Source organism: Rhinatrema bivittatum, chromosome 4 (genome assembly GCF_901001135.1).
Source record: "Rhinatrema bivittatum chromosome 4, aRhiBiv1.1, whole genome shotgun sequence".
Taxonomy (NCBI): domain Eukaryota; kingdom Metazoa; phylum Chordata; class Amphibia; order Gymnophiona; family Rhinatrematidae; genus Rhinatrema; species Rhinatrema bivittatum.
The window spans coordinates 139447215-139471358 of NC_042618.1; the positions used below are offsets into that span (position 1 = coordinate 139447215).

General features: G+C 43.1%; 1 protein-coding gene and 1 long non-coding RNA gene across 2 annotated transcripts in view; one reads left to right on the plus strand and one right to left on the minus strand.

Annotated features, from left to right (window-relative positions):
* LOC115090152 (putative N-acetylated-alpha-linked acidic dipeptidase) overlaps window positions 1-24144 on the plus strand; it is a gene marked incomplete in the record, with an annotated part of 417134 nt that overhangs the window by 306457 nt on the left and 86533 nt on the right. The window contains 1 exon segment of the mRNA XM_029598900.1: window positions 11601-11693. Within this exon segment, the coding sequence (XP_029454760.1) occupies window positions 11601-11693 (93 nt within the window).
* Window positions 1-24144, minus strand: part of LOC115090153 — a 175525-nt gene that overhangs the window by 77600 nt on the left and 73781 nt on the right. The window lies entirely within an intron of this gene.

A 24144-nucleotide genomic window follows, 5' to 3' on the forward strand; every position in this document is an offset into this window, starting at 1 on the left:
TCTGTGAGAGTGTAATGTGTATGTGAGACAGGGAGAGTGCTTTGTGTATGTGAGACAGGGAGGGTGCTTCTGTATGTGTGTGGTGTATATGTGAGTCAGGGAGGGTGCTTCTGTGTGTCAGTGTGTGTGTGCGAGAGAGATGGAGCATGTTTTTGGCTGACTTGTGGCTGTGAGAGAGGGCATGTGTGTGATTGAACCTGTTTGTAAGTGAGATAGAACATGTATGTGATTGAGAGCTTGTGTGTAAGTGAAATAGAGCATGTGTGTGATTGAAAGCCTGTGTGTAAGTAAGAGAGAGTGAGAGCATTGTGTGATTGAGAGAGACTGGCCAGAGAGGTGACATGTGTATGTGTGAGAAAGACTGATCAGGGAGATGACTGGTGTGTGTGTGTGTGTGTGTGTGTGTGTGTGTGTATGTGTGTGTGTGAGAAAGAGAGAGAGAGAGACTGGTTGGGGAGATGATTGTTGTGTGAGAGACAGAAACTGGTCCTGAGGGTATGACTGGTGTGTGTGTGTGTGTGTGTGTGTGTGTGTGAGAGAGAGAGAGAAGAGACTGGTTGTGGTCCCCAAGGAAGAGGACTGTGAGGACAGCTTCAGCAGCTACTGCTGCTTCTGGTATGGCCTGCAAGGGAAAGGAGTAGGAGAACTGCTGAAGAGAGTAAGTAAAGGTGGCTTTTTAAGTTCATTTTTCTTGATTGACTACCATTTTAATTATTGGGTAGTATATGATGTGTCTGCTGTTTGAAATATTTTATTGGTGTTTGGTAAAGCTTTCAAAATTTGCATGAGTCATTAATTATTGGATATTCTATTCATCAGCTGTTTTGAAATTATTTTATTTGTATGATTTTATAATTATGATTAATGATTTATATATCTTTATTTTATTGATTTGTTTCACGAGGAATGGTGAAAGTTTTGTTTTTCCATTGTTACACTGTATAGAGTCTGGCGTGATGCGTTTTACATGTCAGTTTTTGTCTGCACATTTCTATTTATACTTTACGTGGCTTTATTCTGTATTTGGTGAGGGTTTGTGTTCTGCATGCAAAGACTGAGATGAAGCATTCTTTTAGCATGTGGTTTCTCTGTAGGGATCTGCAGTAGCTTGGCCTGTTCTGTTTTCCTGATAGGAGGTGTATTGATATTTTAGATTCTGGTGTAATATTTTTGGTATTCTTTTTCATAGGTAGGGTTGTTATTCTTTGAGTGTTGGCAGATAGTACTGTGTTGATACGGGAGGACCATGCTGAAATATATCACAATAGTTATGATGCCATATGAATTCCAAGAAGCAAAGTTTTCTTGTTGGCATCACAACAGTGCATGAAATTATCACAACAACTTGTATATTAATTTTATCACAGAATGTCATTTTTCATGTAAAATATGTTATAAATGCATAATTTAAAATTGTGTATGGGGAGGGGGGCGCAAGACTGTAAGGTTTGCCTAGGGTGCCTAATACCCTTGCACTGGCCCTGCATGGGAGCTTTCAGTTTGGCAAGAACAGATTTGGGGAAAGCTGCTGACGTCACTTTTGGGTCCCATAGGTCAGCTGCAGCCAAAGTACAAAGTTTAAAAATAGATTAAATAAATAATATTAAATTAAGAAACCCCTGAATTCAAGTCGGGGCCTCTAAGGATGGTTCCATAAATGTTTCAAAACTGTGATATGAAAATGGCGACCGTGTCAATAAAAATGTATAAAACATTAAAAAGAGGCCAAAATTGGAGTAAAGAAAGGCAGAGATCATCTTGGGGGAGGGGGGTTCCTAACCCTAAGACTGGCCGTGGATGGGGATTTTGAGGGTCTTTAAAGGGACAAATTCACCCATGATACCAGTGCCCTTTAAAGTGCTCAAAAACCAATTGAAATGGGGTTCATGGCCTAAAAGGGGAACTGGATACCTCAATCTGGGATGCTCATAAATAAACTGAACCGGAGATTCACAGAACATAAAACTGGTTGCATGACAGATGGTATTGGTAAATGGAGTTCATGCCAAGTAAATCAGAGCAATAGTAGAGTGCCTTTGTACAGGACCGAGTTCTGTTCAGTATTTTTGTGAATGATATTGTAGAGGAGTTACTAGGAAACAGGTAACAGAGTAGGCAAAATGAAGAGTCATCTCAGTAAGCTTAAAAGGTAGTCAAGAGCTTTGCAGCAAAATTTAAATCCAAAAACGTACAGTTAAGTATTTGGGGAGAAGAAATTCATGGATACTGATGCGAGTCAAACAGGAGATATCAGAGTAGGGAAACAATGTTAAGAAATGGTGGCCAGAACCAAAGAAAAAGGTAGATTATATAGGAAGAGGCATAACAAGTAGAAAGGAGGAGGTAATAATACTACTGTATAGTAGGAATGTGCATTTGTTGCTCCAATTGTTTCATTCATTTTGGTGGTATGCATGTATCTCACGAATGGATAGTAGGCATGCCAAAAGGATGGTATGCATGTATGTAGGCAGCCATTCACATGCAAGCATACCATCAGTTTTGGACGCCTACTATCCATTCATGAGATATGTGCGCTCTTGCCCCATTTGGATTTCTACAGACCCATGGATGGGGTAAGGGGTATCCAGGGTAGGGAGAGGGGAAGACCTGGGAGATCTTCAATTTTTTCTATTTTTGTGGCACTTTCAATATATATCTTTTTTGCGGAGTGGGGGAGAGGTCCTGAGGTTGGTGGTGTTTGCTTTAAGAAAATTAAAGTAAAAGGAATGAAATTCCATTCATTTTTCTTTCATTTTAAAAACAAAATGAAATGAAAGGGTAACTTTTGTTAAGATTTCCCATTTCATTTCAGTGAAGGCGCGCTCATAAGGGAAATGATTGAGTAGTGACGTTCATAGATCTAAAAAAGTGTAAATAATGCACTTGAAGTAAATCATTTTTTGGAAAGTAAATTCTAGAATTGGTTATACTATGAGGCTGAAAATGTGAAGATATTTTTTCTCACAAAGGAGTCTATTTTAAACCCGCACGCATGCATCCATGTGCGTGCGGTTCCCGGCGTGCGTGCATGTGTGCGCGGTTCCTGGCATGTGCACGTTGGCGCGTGCGAGTTATAAAATGCAATATCTGTGCACAAATGTATGGCAGATTTTAAGAACCGCATACACATGTGTGGGCGGTTGGCCTCCTCCGCACGCAGGGTTGGGGAATTTTAAAAGGCCATGTGCGGCAATGGGAGAAGGGCTTCAATGACAAATGGTATTGGTAAATAGAGTTCATGCCAAGGAAATTAGAGTAATTAGTAGAGTGCCTTTGTCCAGGACCTGGTTCCTTTCAGTATTTTTGTGAATGATATTGTTGCATCGGAGGTGGACCCTTGGGCCGAGGTGGGGTTGACGCAACCCGTAAGTAGGGCCTTACGGGTCCCCACCATCAGCAGGTGGAGTGGGCTGAAGGTAGAGGCCGTTGGAGCTTCACCTATACTAGCCCTTGTTCCCCGCTGGTTGAGCCTTTGTGTGCCGGGCCTGGCAGGACTTAGGTGGGCCTCGAGGTTGATTTGAGAAGAGAGGTGGTTCAGCCCAGAGACAGCAGTTGCTAGGTGGCGTAGTCCTACCCTGGACTGGGTTTGGTACTGGAACTTTGGCGCTCAAGCAAAGAAAGGCTGGAGCCTTATAAGTCCGTGTCCAGGGAGTAGGCTAGAGGAGGCGTCACCGACAGGCTTGGATCAGGGCCGGCGGCAAGCGGAGGTCATGGCAAGCAACGTAGAATTCTGGACATGGAGTAGTATGTAGCGTAGTCAATCAAGGCAATGGTCAGAGCACGGAGAAGGCAGGCATAGTCAATCAAGGGAATGGTCAGGACACGGAGAAGGCAGGCATAGTCAATCAAGGCAATGGTCAGGGCATGGAGAAGGCAGGCATAGTCAAGTGTAGTAGAGGTCCAGGGCTGAAGATAGGCTGTAGAGTAGTCAAGCATAGCAGAGGTCCGGTTCTGGAGGTAGGTTGAAGAGTAGTCAGGCGTAGCAGAGGTCCGGTTCTGGAGATAGGCTGAAGAGTAGTCAGGCATAGCAGTGGTCCGGGGCTGGAGATAAGCTGAAGAGTAGTCAGGCGTAGCAGAGGTCCGGGACTGGAGATAGGCTGAAGAGTAGTCAGGCGTAGCAGAGGTCCGGGGATGGAGATAGGCTGAAGAGTAGTCAGGCGTAGCAAAATCAAAATCCAGAGAGTTAGTCCAATACATAGACAGGGCAGGAATGAGGAAGACAGGAACCGGGAACTACAGGAGTCAGGAACACAAAGTAGAGAGGATTCTCTATCAGCAACGAGTACTCGGAGTAGGAGAAGACCTGTTGCAAAGGCAACGCTATGGAGCAAGGCCTGAGCTTATATACACCAAGGAGTCTGACGTCAACATCCGGGACCACGGCCAGGTTCCTGCCGTGGGCCCTTTAAAAGGATTAGCGATGGGTGTGGTGCCGATGGCGGCATCTCTCTGAGGGCCACATGGAGAGACCCGACGAGTGAGGGCATCTTGGCTGGCAACACTGGGGACCATGGCTGAGCCGGAGGCACCAGAGGTGACTCAAGGTCGGAGCTGGCGGCCCACTGCCACCAGTGAAGAGGAAACAGGAGCTGGAGTCCATGTAAGAAGGTGAGAAGACTGCGCCACGGGTCTGCCGCAGGCGGCACATATAACAGATATTGTCCACTCCAATTAAGAAGTGGACTGGGAGGGAACTTCCCTATACCCCACCTAACCTTCCTACCCTTTCCCCTCTCCTCCCCTCTTTTTCCTGACCCCTAACCCCTTCCTAACTACTTACATTTTTTTTGTTTGATTAAACCTCAGAGTGAATTATGGTGGATCACATATTTTGGTTGTCCAAAGTATTACTCAAAAAGGTAGACTCTATGTTAGTTGGACTTCCTATTTTTTCCTCTCCACTTGTTTAAATAACTCGTATAGACCTTCTGGTCAAAATAATAGCCAAACAAAATCACATAAAAATGATTTATGAATCACAGAATTACTTAAAAATAAACAAATGACAATTGCTAAATACCAGAGAGTAGTCACTAAGTTCATATGGAGAGGAAAAAAACCAAGAATTAAATTATCTAATCTTATGAAACCATTATCCATGGGTGGAATGAGTTTACCTGATTTGAAATTTTATAACCATGCAATTAATTTGCGACATATAGGAGATTGGTTGATGAACACACAATATTTTTCTGATATTTGCCTGGAAGCACAACTACTTACTCCGATATCACTTCGTTATGCTCTACATGTTCCTTATGCTTCCTTGTCAAGCACAATTAAATCAGATCTCCTACTGCAACCATTACGAAAAACTTGGAAATGGTTATTAAATAAGAATTCATTATCTGATAAAATATCTCCTTTTCTTCCATTTTATGGTAATCCAATGCTAATCAAAAATTCATCTACTTCACGTTACCGTTTTTGGGATCGTTCTAGATTCAGATGCGTTGGACAGATATTTAATATAAATGGATCTATTTTTAATTTTTCAGAACTCCGTATTCTTTATAAACTCCGACCTATTGATTATTTCCAATATCTTCAGGCTAGTCAATATGTGATATCAATAGGCTCACCAACTTTCAAGGATCCCAAGTGGCAATTTCTTACAAGTTGTTTTGATATAGATGATCCTCAGAAACGTTCCATTTCATATTTATACAAACATTTGGAGGACTCATTAAAGAGTTGGTCTTTGGAAGAAGTACAACTTAAATGGCAGTCGGAACTTAAACAGTCATTATCTATTGCAGCACTTAAGGCTGCTTTTGTCATGACACGAAAAATTACATGCAATATGCTTCTACGTGAGACTCGATATAAAATCATCTATAGAATGTACATATCTCAACATCAAGCATACAGAGCAGGTTTTTCTAATTCAGATATATGTATCAAATGTGGAGGAGCTTCAGCGCACTTGGGTCACTCTTTATGGAGTTGTCCAATAATTCAAATTTTTTGGAAGAAAGTTTACCATTTTGCTAATATGGTTGTGGGATTTAAAATTCCTTTTTCATCTTTAGTGGCACTTTTTGGAATTATTCCAAAATCTTTCAAAGGAAATAAGAGCTCGGTTCTTTGGATTATAAAGGTTTTTTTGTTGGCTTGTAAAGCTACATTAACAAATTGGATAACATCAGAAAATCCTTCTATAATATATTGGCATTCTTCTATAATAAATCTATTAACCATGGAAACTCTGACCAATACCACTCTGCCAATTAGAACTAGAAGAGCAATAAATGCAATTTGGCTACCCTTTATACTAACATTACCACATGACTCAAAAAGTCTTTTCCTTAATCGTATAGATATCTAACAGATGATTTTTAATATACTGTATTTTTTGCTCCATAAGACGCACTTGACCATAAGACGCACCTAGGATTCAGAGGGGGAAAATTAAAAAAAAAAAAAATTGTGCTAAACCGGCTCTGCGTCTGGGCGTCTTATGGAGCAAATTAGGGGAGTGCATAGCTTTTTTTTTTCCTCCCCATTTTGTTTTCGGGTCTGGGGAGGGCCATTTCGGTCCACTCCCCAGATCAGAAAACTTTTCTTTCTCCCCCCCTCCCCCCCCCAAAAAAACCCCCATCCCCAACCCTTTAAATTAATTAACCCCCACCCTCCTGACCCACCTCCAAGACCTGCCGACTTAATTTACTACAACCCCCCACCCTCCTGACCCCACCCCCAAAACCTGCCAACTTAATTTACTACAACCCCCCACCCTCCTGACCCCCCCAAGACCTGCCAAACGTCCCTGGTGGTCCAGCGGGAGTCCAGGAGCGGTCTGGGAACGATCTCCTCGGCTTCGGCCGTCGGCTGCCAGTAAACAAAATGGCACCGACGGTCCTTTGCCCTCACTATGTCACTGGGACCGACCAATGGCAGCGGTCGGTCCCTGTGACATAGTGAGGGCAAAGGGCCGTCGGTGCCATTTTGTTTACTGGCAGCCGACGGCCCAAGCCCAGGAGATCTCTTCCGGACCGCTCCTAGACCCCTGCTGGACCACCAGGGACGTTTGGCAGGTCTTGGGGGGGTCAGGAGGGTGGGGGGTTGTAGTAAATTAAGTCGGCAGGTTTTGGGGGGGTCAGGAGGGTGGGGGGTTGTAGTAAACTGTCGGCAGGTCTTGGGGGAGTCAGGAGGGTGGGGGGGGGGGGGTTTGTTAGATTTTTAGTTTTTTTTTTATATTCGCTCCATAAGACGCACATACATTTTCCCCCCACTTTTGGGGGAAAAAAAGTGCGTCTTATGGAGCGAAAAATACGGTACTTTATTAAGGACTAGTTAAGATCTTTAATGTATTTTTATTTAAGAACTCCATTGGTGCAGGGAGGGAGGGAGGGAGGAATATAATGGAGGGGTGGTTTTGGGTTTCGGAGGGAGGAATAGAATGTAGGGGTGGTTTTGGGTTTTGAGAGAAGGGATGGGAGTTAAATGGACTAGGAAGAGAAAAATGAACATAAGAGTTTTACAAAAATATGCTGTATGTAATCAGATATATATATTGTAATGTTCATTATTGTATGTTTTTAAAAAAATAAAAACAGATGTATCATAAAAATAAACACAGAACCATAAAATCTGACAGTAAATAAGGACAATGAGGCCAATCTAGTCTGCCCAATTTACTTCCTGGTGTAGTGCTAGAGACCACAGTTGATCTTTGGTTTTCCCTTCATTCCTTCTCAGCTAAAGGTCCTCTGTATGTATTCCAGGCTTTCTTGAATTTTGTTGCTGTAATTGTTATCTCCAACACTTTTTCTGGGAGGTTATTCCATGCTAAAGCACACTTACAAGTACATTTTAAAAGCCCTGCGCGCATGAATTACGGGGTTTACGTGCGTGGCCGGGCCCCCACGCAACCCGCATGAAATTTATAAAGGCCTAGTTCGTTACACATCGAAGTGCAGGGCCTTTGAAAAGGGGCCGGCTGGGGGGCATGGTCTGGGTGGGGAGGGGCATGGCGGGGGCAGGCCGTGACAGCACCATTTGACACTGTCTCAGGGAAGTGCGTGTCAGCTGCCAGCCGGCGCATGGAGATTACTTCTGCTCCCTAGGAGCAGTAAGTAATTATTCAAATGCATTTATCTGAATAACTCAGAAGTTATCTGGATAAATGCACATTTTTGAAAATCTCCCACCCCAGCTGACCTCTACCCCAGCAATCCAGTTACTGCACTCGGGATCTTGGAACTAGTGTCCTGCTCTTGGCACATTTAATGTTGCTCTAAAAGTAATACTATGATAGTAATGCTGGATACTCTGGGAGCCAGATGCTAGTTCTAAGTTCCTAGCTATGGTAAGGGGAATGAGAGGATCCAACTGGGGTGGGAGGGCTAGGGTGGGGTTGATGGGGTGCAGGGGAGGAGGAAAGGTAGTTTTATGCAAGGGGACCTTCAATTAAATTATGTTTTTAATTTTTGGAGGGGGGATGAAGTCTCTTTTGGCCTATGGCACTAGAACTAGAGGACACTCCATAAGCTAATAGGTAGCACATTTAAAACAAATAAGAGAACATATTTTTCCACTCAGTGCACAATTAAACTATGCAATTTGTTGCCAGAAGATGTGGTGAAAGCAGTAAGCATAGATGGGTTCAAAAAGAGTTTGGATGAGTTCCTGGAGGAAAAGTCCATAAACCATTATTAGCCATCTATACTTGGGAAAGCAACTGTTTATCCCAAGTTCTAAGCAATAAGGATTGGACATATTCTTTGGGATCCTATTGGGTACTTGTGATCTGGATGGGCCAGTGTTGGAGACAGGATGCTGGGCTTGATGGACCTTCAATCTGATCTACTATGGCATTTCTTATGTTTTGTAATGTACAAATACAAATTTTGAGGAGATGGGAGGATGCATTGATTTCACTGGAGTGAGTTTACCCAGATATCTTTATTTCAGAATGTTCAGTAGGATGTTGTTTATCCCACTGAATATCCCTAATAACTTTTACGGCTAACTTTAGCCAAATAATAGCTAGATTTATCAAAGTGTAATAATTTTTGCATGAATAAAACCTTGCAAAGTGCCCAGACAGGCATTTCCTTACTGGAGATGGGAGAGAGGAGACAGAGAGAGAGAGAGAGAGAGACTCTTTATTAGGGATGTGAATCGTTTTTCAACGATTAAAATTATCGTCCGATAATTTTAATATCGTCTTAAACCGTTATGGAACACAATACAATAGAGATTCTAACGATTTATCGTTATAAATCGTTAGAATCGTGAGCCGGCACACTAAAACCCCCTAAAACCCACCCCGACCCTTTAAATTAAATCTCCCACCCTCCCGAACCCCCCCCCCCCAAATGACTTAAATAACCTGGGTGTCCAGCAGCGGTCCGGAACGGCAGCGGTCCGGAACGGGCTCCTGCTATTGAATCTTGTTGTCTTCAGCCGGCGCCATTTTCCAAAATGGCGCCGAAAAATGGCGGCGGCCATAGAACAACACGATTCGTATGGCCGGCGCCATTTTCCGTACGGAAAACGATTTGCGGCGGGAAATCGTTCCCTGACCCCCGCTGGACCTCCAGGAACTTTTGGCCAGCTTGGGGGGGGCCTCCTGACCCCCACAAGACTTGCCAAAAGTCCAGCGGGGGTCCGGAAGGACTTCCTGCCGTGGAATCGTGTTGTTCTATGGCCGCCGCCATTTTTCGGCGCCATTTTGGAAAATGGCGCCGGCTGAAGACAACAAGATTCAATAGCAGGAGCCCGTTCCGGACTGCTGCCGTTCCAGACCGCCGCTGGACACCCAGGTTATTTAAGTCATTTGGGGGGGGTTCGGGAGGGTGGGAGATTTAATTTAAAGGGTCGGGGGTGGGTTTTAGGAGGTTTTAATGTGCCGGCTCACGATTTAACAATTTTTCACGATATTTTACCCCCCCAAACGGCAACAATACAATTCCCTCCCCCTCCCAGCCGAAATCGATCGTTAAGACGATCGAGGACACGATTCATATCTCTACTCTTTATAAGGCTTTCATAGTAGTCAACTATTTTGGGGCCAATTTTGCACGCACAGTGTTCTCTCTCCCTAGCTTGATAGACTCTCTACCAGGATAGTATCAAGCTAGGGTGAGACAATATTGTAGAAATCTTTTTTATTTATTTATTTATTAAGTTTCGCAAATTTTACAAGAATACCTTGCATTTAAGAAATACTTGCAATACATATAAGGAAACTTTAAAGATATACAAAGGTTAAGATTGCATTAACGCATACCACATAATGGGGAGAGAACATAAGAAGAATTCACAAAACAGGAAACCACTAGTTATTTTATAATTGTTGGCATATTCCACCTCCCTATAGCTATCAAACAGTTCATTTAGGAGTAGTTTTATTTTGTAAAAAATTCTCCAATTGAATGGGATAAAAAAAATATAATTAGTAGCTTGAAATTTAACAAGGCACTTACAAGGAAATCTGAGTAAAAAAGAAGCACCAAGAGCCAATACTCTGGGCTTTTTAATAAGAAACATCTTTTTAATAAGAAACATCTTCCTACGAGCCTGTGTCTCTTTAACAACAACATTATCTTAGAACCAATTAAACTGCAATCTCCAATCTCTCAAAATCATAAAACCTTAATCAGTCTCTCGGTATATTTGAAAAGAGGATGGCCGAATAATACAGTTCCAAGTGGAAAACAGTTCTCCTATATACTCACTATACTGCAGCCACGCTCTCTTTATATGTCCGACACTGCCAGTGTTTCAGCGAGACACCGCGTGCTTCAGGAGCTTAAGAGGCAGTTCTAAAGAAATATAACTAAAACTTCAATATATCTTAAAACTAAAAAGTTAATCGCCACCAATGAGTTACTTACAGTGCTGGAGGAGAAAGTTCAGTTCTGAACCGCCATTGTCAAACCACCGCGGCATCTCAAACTCTCCGCATTTAAACCCCATGGGACCAATAGCAAAATTAGAATCGCTGATGTCACTGGTAACCAAGAACATAAGAACATAAGAACATGCCATACTGGGTCAGACCAAGGGTCCATCAAGCCCAGCATCCTGTTTCCAACAGTGGCCAATCCAGGCCATAAGAACCTGGCAAGTACCCAAAAACTAAGTCTATTCGATGTTACTGTTGCTAGTAATAGCAGTGGCTATTTTCTAAGTCAACTTAATTAATAGCAGGTAATGGACTTCTCCTCCAAGAACTCATCCAATCCATTTTTAAACACAGCTATACTAACTGCACTAACCACATCCTCTGGCAACAAATTCCAGAGTTTAATTGTGCGATGAGTAAAAAAGAACTTTCTCCGATGACAGGGTCACTAAGCTGGAGGGAACTACAAGTTCAATAAACATTCAAAAAAGTGAAACCACTCAATGTCTTTGTTTAATCCTTTAGGAACAACAGTATCCCACTTATAAAACATTGTTCTAATTGTAATAACTTCTTATCAACTCAAACAACTTCCCTCTGGCTTAGTGACCCTGACATCTGCTTGGTTATCCATTATTACTAATGTGAAGAATTGTTCAGAATTTTATTGTTCAAGGTTTCTATTACCATTTCACTTGCAGCTACAGTATTCACAGAAGGTCTTTTTGCTCTCTCTCCACAGCCCCCTGGATGTTCGCAGAGTAAATGATCAACTGATGCAGATGGAGCGAGCCTTCATTGATTCACTTGGGGTAGCAAGCAACCCTAGTGTCAGGTAAAGATAGTTTATTATGAAGTCGATAATCAGTGCCTCTTAATCGGATAAGTTCTGTCTTAGCCATTAATTAGAGCTGTCTGAATAATTGGCTGTGCTCAGTGGTCACCACTTAGCCAGCTAAATGTAAATCTGGATAAACAGCTGGATAAGTGAGGAGCAGGATGAGGACATTCAAGGGACTAGCTATTTAGCCAGATAAGTACTGATATTCAGCCTTATTTGGCTAAGTTAGCCAGTTAAGTCTAGGAGAACTATTTTTCTGTCCTATAGTTAGCCACATAAAGTTATCCAGCTAACTATAAGATAATCAAGTATGTGAACAGCATGGCCACAAAACCGAATATCTTGGCCAAGTTATCCAGATAAGTTTGTCCAGCTAACTTGTTCAGCTGTATAACGTCTGAATATTGGTCTCTATATATCTGGAAAATCGATGATGGTAATAGAATTATTTATTTATTCATTTACTATTAATGACTAGATTAGTTCCCACTTTGTGGAGGCAATTTTGAAACAGCACATTTAAGTGCAGACTACATAAGTCATTTTAACATGCATATTTTATGGAAATTTTAATTAGTAAAATACCTGCATAGCTGAACATCAATAATTGCAAAATGTGAGTGCTAAAAGCATGTTCAGACTTTGCACCTGTTATTTGTGTAGACAGTGGAGGAGGGGCAAAAAAGCACATGTACTTTTGGAAATTGAATGTATATGTCCTGTATTCCTCTCCAGGTATAAGCATGCCAAGAGGAATGCCTCTTTTTCCCATGGGAAAAACTCCCATGTGGATACGATTTTGGTGAAAAACAAGTGATTATGGCAGTTTAAGTGAAGCCTTATGGATTGCAAATTACCCTAAGACTAGCCCTTTGCAAAGAAACTCTGATGTTAGGTTAATGAACCTTTGTGTGCTTTGTCTTTTTGTTTTAAATTTTTTTAAAGTGAATAAAATATGGACTTGATCTGTACTTTTCGCTAAATGATAGGGTAATTTTCAAGGGGATATGTGCAGGTAAAGTAGTGCTTTACTCACAGAAACAGCTCTTTAGAAAATTGTGTGGCAGATACATGCATAAAATTCACATGCACACTCACTTATGCACATTCTTTTATGCACATAGAGGAGAAGTAGTTCCAGGGGGTGGAGTCTGGGTAGAGTTGAGACTTGAGCACATAGGGGCAGATTTTAAAAGCCCTGCGCAAGCCGAGCATATTTTGCATAGGCCGGGCGATGCACGCAAGCCCCGGGACACACTTATGTCCCAGGGCTTAAAAAAAGGGGTGGAGCTTGGTGGTCCAGGGTGTGGGCATGGCCAGAGGCCTCAGTAGGGCCTCTCGGCTGGTGCGCGCAACCTACGCCTGCCCAGAGGCAGGCACAACTTGCAAAACAAAGGTATGGGGGGTTTAGGTAGGGCTGGGGGGCGGGTTAGGTAGGGGAAGGGAGGGGAAGTGGGGGTGGAAGGAAAGTTACTTCCGAGGCCGCTCCGATTTTGGAGCAGCCTCGGAGGGAACAGGGAAAGCCATCAGGGCTCCCCTAGGGCTCGGCACGTGCAAGGTACACAAGTGTGCACTCTCTTGTGCGCGCTGAGCCCGGATTTTATAACATGCGTGCCCTACGCACAAATCTACGCCTGCGTGTAGGTATTAAAATCTGCCCCATACTTTTCAATTTCAAAAATTATGGGGCAAATTTTAAAAGGTATGCGCGCAGCTTGCACAAATGTACACCCGATTTTATAACATGCGCACGCAGCCGTTCACATTTTATAAAATCAGGGTTCAGTGCACGCAAGGGGGTGCACACTAGTGCACCTTAGGTGTGCCCAGCCCTCGGGGAGATCAGCTGGCTTTCCCCGTTCCCTCCGAGGTTGCTCTGAAATCGGAGCCTTGATACTAATCAGGGATAGAGACAGGATGGAGGTAGCCTCGGAGGGAACTTTCCTTTCCACCCACACCTTCCCCTCTCTGTCCTGCCCCTCAGTCCAAAAAAATAAATCCCTGTACCTTTATCTCACAGGTTACGCCTGTCAGACCCAGGCGTAACTTGCGTGCGCCGGCCAAGTGGCCGTGTGGAGGCCTCTGGCCATGCCCCTGTCCTGCTCCCGGATTGCCCACACCCCGCCCATGTCCCTGCCCTCTTTTTGCAAGCCCTGAGCCTTACACGCGTCCCGGGGCTTTACACGCGCCGCCCTTTGAAAATCTGCCCCTATGTACTTAAATTCTCGCGGCAAAATTACATATACCAAATAGCAGGTGTAAGAACATAAGGACATAAGAAATTGCCATTCTGGGTCAGACCAAGGGTCCATCAATCCCAACATCCTGTTTCCAACAGAGGCCAAACCAGGCCAAAAGAACCTGGCAATTACCCAAACATCAAGAAGATCCCATGCTACTGATGCAATTAATAACAGTGGCTATTCCCTAAGTAAACTTGATTAATAGCCATTAATGGACTTCTCCTCCAAGAACTTATCCAAACTTTTTTTGAACCCAGCTACACTAACTGCACTAACCACATCCTCTGGCAACAAATTCCAGAGCTTAATTGTACATATCAATGTAGTTTTGACAGGATACTTTTCAAAGTGGACTTACATATGGGCCAATACATTACAGTGTGCTCCGGTGGAGCGCACTGTTAGCCTGGGTTTGGCCATGTGTTTTCGACACGCTATTACCCCTAAGGGGATGTGGTTAGTGCAGTTAGTGTAGCTGGGTTCAAAAAAGGTTTGTATAAGTTCTTGGAGGAGAAGTCCATGAACTTTTATTAATCAAGTTGACTTAGGGAATAGCCACTGCTATTAATTGCATCAGTAGCATGGGATCTTCTTGATCTTTGGGTAATTGCCAGGTTTTTGTGGCCTGGGGTAAGAGGTAAAGCTAGCGTGTCGAAAACGTTTGGCCAACCCCCCCAAAACTAATAGCGTCCGCAACATGCAAATGCATGTTGATGGCCCTGTTAGTTATTAGTTAGTAAAGGGTGTCAACAGTGGCATCAACACTTCAGGGCACAGAATGAGGGCTATGGCAGTAAGCAAAGTAATATCATCACTCCAGTGCATAAAGTAAGGGCTATAGCAGCAAACACAGTGCTAAAGGCATAGAGTGAGATTAAGGTAACAATAGTGGCATGAAGACTCGAAAGCACAAAGCGATGGTACATGCTTTTATTGTTATGGTCAATGTACACATAGAAATGACAACAGAAAAGAATCAAAACGGTCCATCCAGTCTTCCAAGCAAGCTTCTCATAGTAGTATCTGCCGTGCAGGTTACCCCATGTTTCTCTTAAGGGTAGCAACTGCTGCTTTGTGCAGTTATCCCCAAGTCTTATGATAACCCATAAAAATTTACTGTAAGCAACATTTTTACTGGGTGGTGAGCCTTTTTGAAAATTCAGGCCGTGCTGCTTGATGTGCTTTCTTATGGACTTGGCCATAGAAGTAGTCCTGTATCTTTTCCCCTTATGTCTGTGCAACAGTTCCCCAGACTGTAAATTTTGGGGCCCTCATTGGTTGCTGTCTGAATCCAAATCCCCTTTCCCCCTTGCAATTGAAGTAGAGAGCAATGTTGGAGTTGCATGAACAGTATCAAAGCTTATTGGTAACCGCCGCATAAAGCAAGTTACTCCCATGCACTCTTTTCTTCATTTCCAACCTCTAGGTATCCAAAGTGTTTATCCCATGACCCTTTTAATTCTTTCACTGTTTTCATCTTCACCTCCTCCAGAAGGCATTCCAGGTATTCACCAGCCTCTCCGTGAAGAAATATTTTCTGATGTTGGTTTTGAGATGTCCACCCTGGAGTTCATTTCATGACCCCCAGTTCTATTGATTTCTTTCCAATGGAAAATGTTTGACATTTGTACATCATTAAAACCTTTCATTTATCATATCTCCCCTGCACCTCCTCTCTTCCAGGGTATACATATTCATATCCTTCACTATCTCCTCAAAGGTCTTCCGATACTGACCTCACACCATTTTGGTCGCTCTTCTCTGGACCGCCTCCATCCGATCTCTATCCCTTATGAGATAAGGGCTCCAGAAATGAATACAGTACTTAAAGTAAGACCTCACTAAGGACCTGTACAAGGGCAGCATCACCTCTTTTTCTTACTGGTTATTCCTCTCTCTCAGTAGCCCAGCATTCTTCTGGCTTTAGCTATTAGGGATGTGCAATCGTTTAGGATGAATTAGGCAATTCATCCTAAACGATTGCTCCTCCTTTGAGAACCAAATCAGTTTCTTTTTCCCAGTTCATCTAGTAAAGAGAGAGGACTTCTAAACCCCACCATCCTAAACGAACAGCCACCTCCTTTGAGAACCAAATCAGTTTCTTTTTCCTTGTACTTTTGTTTAGTTTTCTAACATATAAATTTGTTGCCTTAGTAATAGGTTCTTGTAACTTGGCCTACTGTTGTTCCACCTTGCCCATTTTCTCTCAGTCTTCTAGTTTTTTTTCCAGGTATACCCTAGTGTTGTTTTGTGCTGTAAAATAAACACTTAAATACTAACAGTTTAAAGAAAGATCTTTATTTAGATAAATTATGAGATAGCCCAGGAGAGTGCAGGATTACTTCTGAATTGCCTTGGTGGTAATCTCATAGATCACGGTTGGCACAATAATTTTAAATAGATCGCACCTCTAATTTACACACCAATGAGCTAGTTTGCATAACATTTCTTAATTGGTTGACATTATAATTTTTATCTTATATATGTTAATAGGGCTGGAATTCCTGTAAATCATGTGATTTCTTGTAAATTGAGCTCAGAAGGCAGGAACCAAGACTGACTCATGATATACTTTTTGACTTTTAGCATACATTCAAGCATTTCAGCATATTCTGTCATGTCAGAAACCTTGAATAGCTCCTTGAATAGTATTTTTCAAATCTGATCAGTGCAATTTCACATGCAGTAATGATAGCTTCATAGGAAAACCATTTCAAAGCATCCAACAGTATGGACATCATTTTATTACAAACAGAGCACAGCAAACTTCAATGTTCGCTGACTATGTACACAGGGATGATAACTTACAGGGATGATAACTTTTAAACAGGTGAGTGGGCACACATGTGTGTGAGTTCATCAGCTCACCCTAGGGACATGGACATTTTAGAACATATATGCACGTATATTATAAAATAGCCTAACTGTATACATATGTGTGTGTAATTTTAAGTGGACACACTCTTATGCATGTAAATGCCGTATCTGCCACATAAGTGGGGGATTTTAATAGACACATACACCAACGCAATTACCAGATTTCTCTGTTCCCAGTTCATCTAGTAAAGAGAGAGGACTTCTAAACCCACCAGTTTAATAGCCTCCCTTCTCCCCTGTTGGCCCCTACCTTTAAAAACCAGCTGATCAGCATATATTTTTTGTTTTACTAATTACATGCCACCTGTAGCAGAAGTAAAGTTATATGGCAGGGGACCCTAGTGTGCGCTTGTGCGCATAAGTATTTATGCGCAAATTTCAACATGAAATCCAAAATGCCAATGCCTCACACAGACCATGCTCATGCCCCACCTCTTTTTTGGAACTTTTCAGTTGTGCACATAGAGGCAACTACTAACATATGCGGGCAGCTTTTAAAATTAGCTTGGCACACTGCGGCCCAACTTGTGCACATCTCTCCTGGGCTTTTAAAATTCACCTCTAAAAACTTAGTAAAATAGTCAATCACACACAGAAGAATAAGTACAATGTCACTGACTCTTTTACACAGGGATCCTTTCAAACCTATTTGCAGTACAGCATTTGTACATATAAGTGGAAATGCTGAGTTTCTGTTTGTACCCCAGATCAGTCCAGACAAGTGAATTTATGCTTCCTTACCAGTAGATGGAGGCAGAGAATAAAACTTTGAGGCACTGCTACATAACTGAGAGTGCCTACTGCAGTCCCTCAATATTCTCTGTCTCCAGCAGATGGTAGACATGCAAACCTGCAAACCAAAAAAAAAAAAGTTTAGAGACTAGAGATTTTGAATTTGAAGCTCCCTGCGGTATTATGCTCCTTCATGGCCCATCCCTCAGGTGGAGCCAGGCAACCTGGGAGTTGGGAACCTCTGGCTGGTTTAGTCCATTGCAGTCCAGAAGTCCTGATAACCAGGGGACTGGCTCCCTTGTGACCTCTGAAGGCTCTGCCTGCGAGCTGTCAGTCCCTGAAGGCAAGGACCTTTTATTGTTGTTCCTCTTTGGATTAAAGTTTGGTTTAGAAAAAAGAAACGTTTGATTCTGGTGAAGCAGGAACTGCTGTCGGGACTTAACGGTTGGGGTGCCTTTGACTGCAGGAGCAGTCGACGCCTGCAGGTACGGAGAGTGAGTGCCTTAGGGTAGCTCCTTCGCTCTGGGGAATCCAGGGTATCTGAAGTAGTTTTCCTCATGCACGCCTTGGTTTGGTGTTGCTGTCATGGCTGAAGCCTAGTTTATTCCTGCGCACCGCTTCAGTCAAGGTGGACTGGCGGTGGATGCTTACGGCAGCAGCGGCTGTCGGCACCGCTTGCAGGAAGTGAATGGTTGGCCCATATTTCCTGTGTTTTGCTGGGGGATCCCGGGGCAAGAGGAGCTTTCCTGTGCACCGTTCAGAGCGGCGTGGCCACTCGACTATGGTTGTCAACTGTGTGTGGGGCCGAGATTCTCTGACCGCTTCTGCTTCCTCGGTGGCACATGGGAATGGCAGCAAAACTGCACATGGTGGAGTGCAGAGCTTGCAGCCTTTGGTCGGCTCAGCTCAATTCCCGCTCCCTTTGTTCTGGCTGTTCTTCAGGGAATGAGGGAACCTCCTCTAGCACATCAGATGACTGGAGAGACTCGAGATCATTGAGTACTACAGCTGTGGTCCTGGGGGGAATAATTGCAGCTGCCATATTGACAAAGGTTTGTCGGTGGCAGCCCACAGGCCCTAGGGAGGCCAGTGATTTCCCTCCTCTGCTTTCCCCTGTGCTGCAGGTACAGGTGGAGGATCAGAATGGAGGAGGGGAGTCCGAGAGTAGCTTGTCTGATCCCAGTGCTGAGGAGTCAGAGAATTTCCTCAGAGTTTGTACTTCTGCTGCATAAGGCCTTTCTGGCAAGAAATGGAGTGGGAGGAAGCATCCCAGCAAGAAGGTTCACAGTCACTCGGCCAAGAAGCAGAAGGTAGGATATTTTGGTGGCTCAGGGGATCTTCTGAGGTGGCTGGAGCTCAGCCACGCGGGGATCTAGAAGGTTCCCAGGACTTGGGAGGACTCCAATATTATGCAGGAGGATTCTGAAGATCTTCCGAGAGCAGACACAGATGTACCCACTGATTCAGACCCAAATGCTGATCCTGATGTGAACGTGGATGAACCAGATCCAGATGAGTTTCCCATGATGGAGTGGGATCACCCCAAAATAGTCTGTCAGTTCAAGAAGGAGGAGTTGTGGCCCCTCATTCCCCAGGTTCTGGAGAAGTTAGGGGTGAAGGTAGCCCTGGAAGAGTTAGATAACGAAGGGGTAAACCCGGTTCTGAATGGCCTGCTTGGGCCCCTAACAACTTCCCGCTGCCTAAGAAGCTCCATAAGCTAGTTAACCGAGAGTGGGACTTCCCAGTGTTGTTAAAGCTCTGTGGTTAAAGCTAAGAATTAGCAATCTGTTATTAGAGCTCTGTTGTTAAAGCTGAGAGATAGCAATCTGTTATTAACGGAGTTGCTGGAGATAGCAATCTGTTATTATTTAGAATAGTTGTGGGTGTATCCTTGGACCAGTGGCAGGTGACCACGCCCTTGGGGGAGCTCCTGAGAGGGACCACTGGTCAGGTTTGGTGTAGGAGACAGACACACACTAGTTCTTTTATTAGACAATATATTAAACCACCAGAGGTGGCAGTAGTGAGATAGAAGTGCCTGGCAGGTTCTGGAACAGCGATCCCAAGGTGGCTGAGCTGTAGAGAATCTAAGAAAGTGAGTAGATAGGATATGCAGAGTTCTGGAACAAGTCCTTGATGATAACACTCACACCATAGTCTCTTAAGACAGTCCAGGAGTTGGAATGCAGTATGCCCTCGAGGAGCGAGTACCTGGTCCCAGGGAAAGCTCTGAGAGATAGATGGAAACTCACTAATGTTGTAAGCAGCGATGACTTCTTAGCAGAAGTGGTATTCAGGAGCTGGTCCGGGACATGGGCCCTCGAGGAGCGAGTACCGGTTCCGGACTGTGACCTGAAAAGAAAAAGAGAGAGTGAGGCCCTTGAGGAGCAGGTACCTCTAATGAAGTCCGAGGAGGCAGAGTAGCTAGGTTTGTGGAGAGCGAATCCCATCTGCAATGATACCCTTGCTAACTGAGACCTTAAATATCTGGAGCTGATGATGTCATCTCAGGGGAACACCCCTGAGGTTCACGCCAATGCCGGTACATTAGTCGGGCCACCCATGCACACCCTTAGGCATCTGGTCAACATGGCGGCTTGCAGCGTCGAGCCGGTCCGGGAACGCCGGAGGAGGACAGCCTGGAGACGCCGCAGCAGCTAGCCTTCCATCAACCCCAGAGGGAGTCGCCAACGAGGTAAGGTGAGCGGAGCAGAGACGTCGGACAGCGACGGACACAACTGTACCCCCCTTCAAAGGGCAATCTCTTAGTTTTAGTTTCACCTAAAAAAAATGATGAAGTCAATCCATGGAGCTGCCAGCTGGAAGAGATAGTTGGCCTGCCAAAAAGATTCCCTACCTCCCTTGCCTTTCTTCAAGGTTCCCACCATTCCCCAGACCCACATACCCAATGAAGTTTTAAAATTCTATTTAAATCTTTATTGGGCAGGAGCAATTCCCGATCACAGCTAGTCACCGCTGCTGCTATTCAAATGGCACAGGCAGGCTAAGACCAATACCATTCTTACTTTCTTCCATACAAAATGGAATCAGCTAGATGCAGACCAGTGCCATTTTATATGGAAGAAAATAAGAATGGCACATGAAGATTTAAATGGATAAGAATAGGGCTTTCCATATCTGTCCTAATGACACCACAGCCAGTCAGATTTTCAGGATATCCACAATGAATATGTGTGAGATTAATCTGCATACAATGGAGACCTAGAAAATGCACATTTATCTCTTGCTTTGAGAATATCCTGAAAACTTGATTGACTTTGGAGTCACCAGGGCAAGCTTGGGAAGCCCTGAATAAGAGAGTACAGTAGAAGCATTAGAGAAAGACATGTGGGGGTTTCTGTGGGGGACTGGACAATGTTTTTGCTTTGTTTTTATTTTGTATTTTCTTTTATTTCAAATAAATAAAATCAATCTAATAAAATGGAACAATATTTGCAAGACTAACATTTGAACAATGGGTCACTAATCAGAGAAACCAGAGTTCAAATCCCACTGCTGCTCCTTGTAACCTTGGGCAAGTCACTTCACCTTCCATTGACTCAGGTACAGACTTACTGGGAGGTGCCTGAAGCCGCAGTAGGTCTCTAATGTGTTAAACAGAGTATTTTGAGTGATAAAGCCCTATTGTGGTGATATTGCATGGTATCATACCATAAATACCATAGCTTTGCCCAGATTCCATCCCCTATTATAATTAGCAGCTTTACATGTGATTTGCATGCATGAATTTTGCAAATCTATGCAAAGCAGTGCATTAATAGGCAATTAGATGTAAATAACGTATCACAGCTGACTTAGAAAGTGGATCGCGAGAATCTTACATTAGATTTAAAGGGCCATGCTACCATTTAAAAAATGCTGCGAACAAAGGTCAAAGGTATGAGCGGGTCAAAGTTAACCCTCTACTCAGTCTGGGATTGCCATTCAAGGTGGCCCCCAACACTCAAATGTAAAAAAAAAATCAAAGTTGCTTGTGTGACAGTAGACCCCCCAACTACCCAATCCATTCACTAATCAATCAAGCCCCCCCCTCCACTTTTCCTTTCAGATATGTCGCCTCCCTTCCTCCCACCATCCCCCCAATTTAAAAAACAGAATTGTTGGTGTATAGTGTCCCCTGCCCCATCCCTCAAATGTAAAAAAAGGTTATCGGTTTCAATTTTAAACCCTACTCCCCACCCCAGCACCCCCCCCCCCCTCACATCCCCAAGCCTTAAAATAGTCCAAAGGTTCCCACAATGGGGCTCAGGCACAACCTAGCCCTGAGGCCAGACGGTACCATTTTTTAAAATGGCACCGATCTGACTTTGCCCCAGTCAAAGGATAGGAGGGTCTTCTTCTTGATTGATTATTAAATGGGTTGGGGGTGTTGGAGGGAGTCCATCCTCACATGAGCAACTTTGATTTTTTTTTAACATTTGAGTATCATGGCCATCTCAAGTGGTGGCACCAGGGTAAGCAGGGGGTCAGCCTTGACTCCCTTACATTTTTTACCTATTTTGAGCCATAATTTTTTAGGCATCAGCCCTTTAAGATGATAGCAATCCCATGAGATTTGCCGAGAAACAAATCAACACTGCGATAGAGCCCTGATTTTTTTCAGGAAAGGGGCCCACTATCACAGCAACAGCTGCCTGTAATAATGGGATCCCTTCTGAAAATAAACTTTGTGGCTTAATGCCTCTAGGCCTTAGATTTTGAGCCCACTGGGGATAGGAATATACCTACAGAACCTGATTGTAATCTTCTTTGAAGTGCCTGAAAAGTAGAATATAAATCAAATAAAAAAATTCAGATTCACTTCACTAGAATTCATGAAAATTTTAAGATGTAGAGGTGGTCAAACCAGAAAATCTGACAGGTAAGCCAAAGCCAGGTTAAGTCCAAGCAAGTTAATTTAACAAGTGTAGAACCAATTATACAATTCTAACAAAATTTGCATTTTTAACCTTTTTGTGTCTGATTTTAGTATCCTATCTGTATATTCCTTTTCTTCTCTATTCTATCTCTTCATTACTTCTTTTACTACCTTTTGATATTTTCCTTACATTTCTTCAACTTTTTTGTATCCTTCCTCCTGAAGCAATGCTGAAACATGAATTTTAGGGACACTGACTGAGAGTAGTTATCACTGTCCCTACAGGTACCAAGCCTCTTATACCAGCACATTTCCACTGCATAATTGGTGTTTACTACTCACAAGTTTCAAATTTTTGTTAATTTATCCCCTTTTTGTGTCTGGTGTTAAAGTTGAAGTCAAGTTTTCTTTTTCTATAAAATATCCTTCTGACCACCATCCCAACCTAAAGGTTTTAAAATCATATGCACACCCGATACCCCATATTCCAGCTCATTACTAGCTGGTAATAAGAAATATGACCTATGACGTCAGTAACTGGTCAATGTTTTTCTCCATTATGATAGCATAAAAGTTCAGCTGTAAAAGCCAGCCAGAAACCAAACATTCAAATGTATAAAAAAGCATTTATAATGCAACAGATCCATTTAACAGTACAACTTATATCATTAAAACCTTCCAGATCACATACTGTCATTTGACAATTAAGATTCTCAAATGGTTTGAAACATGCAAGTTGCTGGCTATACTACATGCCCTGCTTGACCATACAATGAAACTAGATGAAAGGGGTGATTCAATGAAATTTGAACTAAATGGACTGATATTCTTCTGTTAAAATAAATATGCTATGTACCTATCTATGTAAATAGAGAGAAACAATGAAGATTTCTTTACAAACTGTCATCCTGGTAGAGCTAGATAAGTCATGAAAGGCTCAAGCACTGCATGATTCTGGATCATTCAGCTGAAAAGATGAGTTAACCAAGCCAGCAATGCTCTTGTTCACCTCCATAATCCACTGCTTCTGCTAGTGCTTCTGGGCTATTTTCTCCCTCCTGACACAAACAAAGAGACATTACAGGCCACATGGATGCTCAGACAGGTTTATCTACCTCCTGCTTGGACATGAAATGACTGACCAGCATTTAGGCACTGGCAACAACTCTTAAGGAGTTGCTTTGGGAGATGTAAGTATGAATAGTGAACAAGTTTGTAAGTGAATATCATTGTCCAGGGAAATGGGACAGGAGAATTAGGGCGGGAAGAGAAGCACATTTAAAGTAAAAAAAAAAAAAAAAGAAAAAGTAGCTGGGATGCAGTCTTGGGAAATGGAGCTAGAATCAGAAATAAATATGGGAAGAATCATGCATTGCCATTGATCCTGCCATTATCCTCATCCTCAGGCTATATACATTTCAAAGCTTGTTTAGTTATTTAGGCTTTTAGAAACTAATTTAATTAAACTACTCTGATACGCTCACAGCCAAGTGATGATTTCAGCCACGCAGGGGATCCATTTCCTTGGATCTGTAGAGAAAGTATAATTGGTGTGTGCAAATTCAACCTAACTGTGATTACATAGAAAAATACATGTGCATAAATTAGATGCATGGTAACAGACACAAAAGAGGAGTAGAATTAGCATAAGTTTGAAACTTGAGAGTTATAGCGCCAGTCATCAAAGTTGGTGCTATTGCCGATAAGTTTCAAA